Source organism: Dromiciops gliroides, chromosome 5 (assembly GCF_019393635.1).
Source record: "Dromiciops gliroides isolate mDroGli1 chromosome 5, mDroGli1.pri, whole genome shotgun sequence".
Lineage (NCBI taxonomy): Eukaryota > Metazoa > Chordata > Mammalia > Microbiotheria > Microbiotheriidae > Dromiciops > Dromiciops gliroides.
The window spans coordinates 289,200,637-289,206,175 of record NC_057865.1 but is presented as its reverse complement, the minus strand read 5'-3'; the positions used below and the strand labels follow the sequence as shown (position 1 = coordinate 289,206,175).

Below are 5,539 nucleotides of genomic sequence, written 5' to 3'. Positions count from 1 at the left end.
AATCCACAAGCCATAGAGACCTCAATGTAGAAAGCCAGCAACACAGCCCCTATACCCCAGCACAAGAAGCTTGAAACAGGGACCCTGGTGCCCCCAGAGCAGACCTCAACTTTAAAAAAAAAATAAGCTGCAGTATGAGTAGGAAACAAAAAAGAGCTCTTACCATTGAGAGCTTCTGTGTCAACAGGGAAGAGGCAAACACAAACTCAGATGAGGTCAATAAAATGACCAAATACAATGACTTTGTTATGGTATTAGGATTAAAGTTTAAACTAGCCAGCTAAACTCAAGGACAAACACACCTTGAGAAGCAAGAGATATAATAAATGTATTAGACAGGGCTGCTGCCTGAGTGGTGCCAGGGGATGGAGATGGTTCCAGAGATTGGAGCAGCTGCCCCTAGTCCCACTTCTCCCAGCTGACCCCCAATAGGGGCTCAGGTGATGACCCCCATCTACCATCTATAAAAGCTTTGGCCTTTCTTCTGTTGCAGGAGATAGATATCTCAGAGAATCATCTCTCTGCCCTCTCCCCTAGAGACTCCTCTTGAGGTCTCCTTTCTCTAGTGCTTCAATAAAAGATTATTTTATTCTAGTTGGATTTGTGTGTGTGAGAGGGTGTCATTCTTTTTTTTTTTGTTTGTTTTTTTGATGGGCAATGAAGGTTAAGTGACTTGTCCAGGGTCACACAGCTAGTAAGTGTCAAGTGTCTGAGGCCAGATTTGAACTCAGGTCCTCCTGAATCCAGGGTCAGTGCTTTGTCCACTGCGCCACCTAGCTGCCCCGAGGGTGTCATTCTTTTAAAGAGGAATACCTAAGGACCCCCGCTCACCCATTTCCCCCATGACAACTTGATTGAATAAAATTATCTTTCAAAAAAAGTATTCTGGAAGTAGTCTTCCATCTAACTAGAAGCTAGTAACAATAAAGATGTCATTTTTCCCATCTGAAATCTATCCTAGGTAGAGAACCCCTGTCCTAGAAAGTCACCAAAGGACCATGAAGGTGAAAGGACTTATCCAGGGTCACTCAGTCAACCTTCCCAACTCTAAACACAGCCTGATATTTACTCAGAGCAGAATAATCCAGAAAATGTCAGCTGTTATCATCATCAGTATTTTATTAGTTATCAGAAATACCCAAGGGTCAAGGATGGGGTCTGAAGCCAGCTTGATTGGGGGGCTCACTCGAAGTCCAACATTTTGAGGTTGAAGTCACCACCAATTCCAAAGAAGTCGATTTTATTGAAGTTTAAGTAATTTGGATAAGTGAATTGAAAGCCATCAGGCAGTCTCATGGTAAAGTGACTCCCTTCAAAGATTATGCCAACCTGAATGGGGAGAGAGCAGAAGGAGCTGAACCCTGGACTTGAAGACAGGAAGACCTGGGTTCAAATTCCACCTCAAAACACCCACTACAAAATACTGTGTTAGCTTGGGAAATCATATCTTCATTCTGAACCTCAGTTTACCCCTCTGTAAAATGAGGGGGGTAAGATTAGATGGCCCCTGAGGTTCTCTCCAGTTCTAAATCTGGGGTCCTATGATGTGTTGTGGGACACATCAGAGTCTTCTCTTACCCTATTGGGACCATGGCCCTTCCCAACTTTCTTTCCAACCTCTCTCCAGCTCAAGGGATGCTGAGCTTCTTTCCACTGATTTTTGGAAAGCCACTAACTGCTCTCCCCTCTAGCTTTTCATCTTTTCCCCCATAAGTTTCCTTCCAGCACTCTTTTGTCAAATACCAAGGGCAGAAAAAAATACCAAGGGCAGATAAGATCACTTCTTGGGTCCTTCCCAGGCGGAACAGTCCATGCTGTGATCCCGGGCTCTTACCTCCACCCTGCTCCCTGGCACAAAGGGGAAATGGGTCTCTTTTTGTGATTTGAAACAAATGGCATCTTCACGACTGGTGCAGATGATGAGCTTGGTGTCACCATAGGCATTGAAGCGTGGGTTGAAGTGCAAGGCAAAGTTAATCTCGTCCTTCCCCAGGCAAAAGCGAAAGCTGGGAATTGAGAACATATCTCCATATTGGCATGGAACACAAAGTCTTGGAAACTCCCCACTCAGAGAATCCCTGACCCAAAAGACCCCCAAAGGGATTCATCCAATCCTGTCCTGAAGCCCCATGGCTTCTCTCCTGCAGTACCCCTCCTACTCCGCCCTTTCTAACAAGGGACATGGGAACATATTTTCCTATCTCCAGACACAAGGAGCTCAATATCTATCCAAACTATTCATTCCATCTGCTGAGTGGCAACTGTTAGGAAGTTTTTCCTGATGCTAAGTCCTAGCTCTGCCGTCTGGGGCTGAGCCAAAGCCAGCTTGGTGCTTCTAATCAAAGGCCAAGTGCAAGCTGGTGTGTAAAGGATTCAGTCCTCACCCAGGGTTCGATTTTGTCTCATCCTTCCCATCTCCCACTTACTGCTTGGCATCGGGTGGAATATCTCCCAATATTTTCATGTGCTCACCAGGTTGGAGGTTCAACTTTTGGAAAACCGTTTTCTGAAGAGACCAAGCACAGGAAGGTTAGGGCTACCTGGGAGCTGAGGGGTCTCAGAGCTTCCAGTTGGGGTGGGGTCACCCTACTAGAAGTTTCTAGGAAAACAGACAGACTCTCTTCAGGCTAGTTAGTGCTGAAGTGGGAGTCAGTCCCAGCTCTGCAATCTTGGGGAAGCCCCTTTAAGTCTTGAGGCCTCATTTTCTCCATCTGTTAAATGAGAAACTAGCCTAGATGATTGATCCAGTTCACTCCTCATTTTATAGATCAGGAAGACGAGGCACAAAGAATGTAGAAGTGACCAGTACTAGATCACAAACGAGGAAAAGAAATGGAATCCAAGTTTCTCTTCGGTTCCAGACCCATGTTCTCTCTGCCCCACTGGCTGCCCCAGTGCCATCTTAAGCTGGTATCATATGTATTCTGACACTTGGGTATGGATGAAGACAGAAAGGACAGAAGTTCTACCCTAAGGATAGGAGATAGATTAACCACCCACCTCGCAGTCAGAGGACACCCTAACCCTAATCCACGGCAAGTCCCACTTTCCCCTTCCTCCCCTCTCCCCAGGATCCCTCTGAATTTACCGGCTCGGGAAAGACAAATTTACAAAGGGGAGGGCATGAAAGGGGCAGCCCTTGTAAGCACTGGATGATCATGGTGTGGGGTTAGAGAAGGAGAAAAGTGTCCCCAGCCCTCACAGAGAGTCAAGGTCGAACATCCCCACCCGCTCCAGAACTCGCCCTTCTTGAGTTCGGGATCCTTTCCAAGCACCAAGCCCAGAGCATTCCCCCACTTCTTGACCTTCAGCCTATACCCCATAGAAGGACACCTTTAGCCTATACCATGGGCATGGTTGACTGAGGATGAGAAATGCTCCGCCGATTCTTCTTCCTGCGTTGAGACTCCGAATGATAACGTACTACTCCAACCCAAAGATAGTAACTCAGGTATCGGACCCTTTTGATAAACAGTCGGTCTCTGAGCTTCTTCTGTGGAGTCCTTACCCTGACCGGAACCCCAGCCCCGCCTTTTCACCTTTTTCTCCAAATCAGAGCACAAAAGGGGAGGGGGCGTATCTCAGCGACAGGGCGGCGGAATTTTTGAAGTCTGTCTTGGAGAGGCAGTCAATCAAAGAGGAGACAACCCTTTGGTCACACCCCCTCCATTTCAAGCTCGGTCCTTTTCTAGCCTTTCACCCTACATCCAAACGCCGAAAACTGTCCTGTCGGGAACTGGATGGCAGCGAGTGGTCGAAATATTGGGGAAGCCAATGGAAAACTACTTTGAGAATGAAGAAGAATGTGATATTCCAGCATGACTAATGCAGAAATATGTTTAATGTGATTGTACATATATAACCTATATCAGATTGTTTGCTGTGTTGGGGAGGGGGGAGGGAGAGGAGAAAGGGAGAAAAATTTGGAACTAGAAATCTTATAAAAACGAATGTTGAAAACTATCTCTACATGTAACTAGAAAATAATAAAATACTTTTATGATTTAAAAAATAGGGGGAAAAAAGAATGTGATATTCTGGGGAAGGGGGTGGAGAATAGCCGGAGGGAAGGCGGAACTCCAGTTTGGGTGAGAGTCAGACTCCTGGACTCCAAATCGTCCACCACAAGTGGAAATCCGAAGCAAAGGATGTCATAAGTTGGAGGGACCTAAGAAATAAACCATCTGGTTTCTTAACCAATTAGGAAGCTGAGACTGGGGTGGGGTGGTGGTCACTGGGGCAGTGAGGAGCTGAGCCGGACTTTGCAGATTTTCTGACCCCAAATCCAAGACCCTTTCCACCATATCACAGGGTTAAACATCTATGTTTTATAACTAGGGAAATTGAGATGCAGGGATAAAAGTAACTTACCTAAGATCATGGTTTACTGAGTTTGAGGTGGTCCATTGAAGAATGAGATGGGTAGGAGAAGGGAATGGAATCAGCTTGGTCACCATTTCTTTTTTTTTCTTTTTTTTTAGTGAGGCAATTGGGGTTAAGTGACTTGCCCAGGGTCACACAGCTAGTAAGTGTTAAGTGTCTGAGGCTGGATTTGAACTCAGGTACTCCTGACTCCAGGGCCGGTGCTCTATCCACAGAGTCATCTAGCTGCCCCTTGGTCACCATTTCTTTCTTTCTTTTTTTTGGTGAGGCAATTGGGGTTAAGTGACTTGTCCAGGGTCACACAGCTAGTAAGTGTCAAATGTCTGAGACCGGATTTGAACTCAGACACTCCTGACTCCAGGGCCAGTGCTCTATTCACTGCGCCACCTAGCTGCCCTCTTGGTCACCATTTCTTATGAGGGAACAATGAGTCTCTCCAATATCTTTGAACATGTCCCCTGGGGTCTGTGCCTGTCTCCAAAATTACTGAAGCCCTGTAGAGGTCCCCCCTGCTTTTAATTATATGGAAAGACTGGTGAGGTGTCCAAGGCTGAGTTTGTGGTTTTCTGAACTGCTTTCAGAAATCACTCTGCCCAGTCTGTATCATGAGACTGGAGGGAGGCAGGCTGAGGCTCTTCAGAAAGCCTTGCCATGCCAGCTCAAGGAAGGGAGTAGCAGGGGCCCAAGTGGGGTCCCCTAGTTTTTCCAGATAATGGGACCCAGGCTAGGGTCCCAGGAAAGCTGTGACACAGCCTCCCCTTAGACACCCTCACCCCCTTCCCCTGAAAATGAGACTTAATGGAACAGAGATACAAGATCAGAGGTTAGAGGCCCATGTGATTCCATTAAACCAAAGGAAGATGGCTGAGGGAGGGGTTGAGGGAGTAATAACCCCCTGAGTGAAAGGAAGGGATCTTATTTCCCCATCTTGCCCACTGTTTCACCCTTGCCTCTTGTTCCTCTCATGAGTGACACCTGAAGGACAGGACCTACAGTTGCAAGTCACTTCAATTCTATGATCCTCAGTTTCCTCATCTGAAAATTGGGATCATAATAGAATTTAAAATAGAGCATCATAATGGATAGAGATGCACTCCCTCAAAATCAAGAAGACCTGGATTCCAATCCTACCTCCCAAGTCACCTAACATTAGTAC

At 46.4% G+C, this 5,539-nt stretch overlaps 1 protein-coding gene across 1 annotated transcript; it reads right to left on the bottom strand.

The window, feature by feature from the left end:
- Window positions 1–1,182: 1,182 nt before the first annotated feature.
- LOC122729056 (galectin-1-like) lies at window positions 1,183–3,355 on the bottom strand. Its single transcript, XM_043967720.1, has 4 exons — window positions 3,347–3,355; window positions 2,427–2,506; window positions 1,835–2,006; window positions 1,183–1,329 (listed from the first exon to the last, which is right to left on the bottom strand). The coding sequence occupies exons 1-4, from the start codon at window positions 3,353–3,355 to the stop codon at window positions 1,183–1,185; spliced, it is 408 nt and encodes a 135-aa protein (XP_043823655.1).
- Between the last annotated feature and the right edge of the window lie 2,184 nt (window positions 3,356–5,539).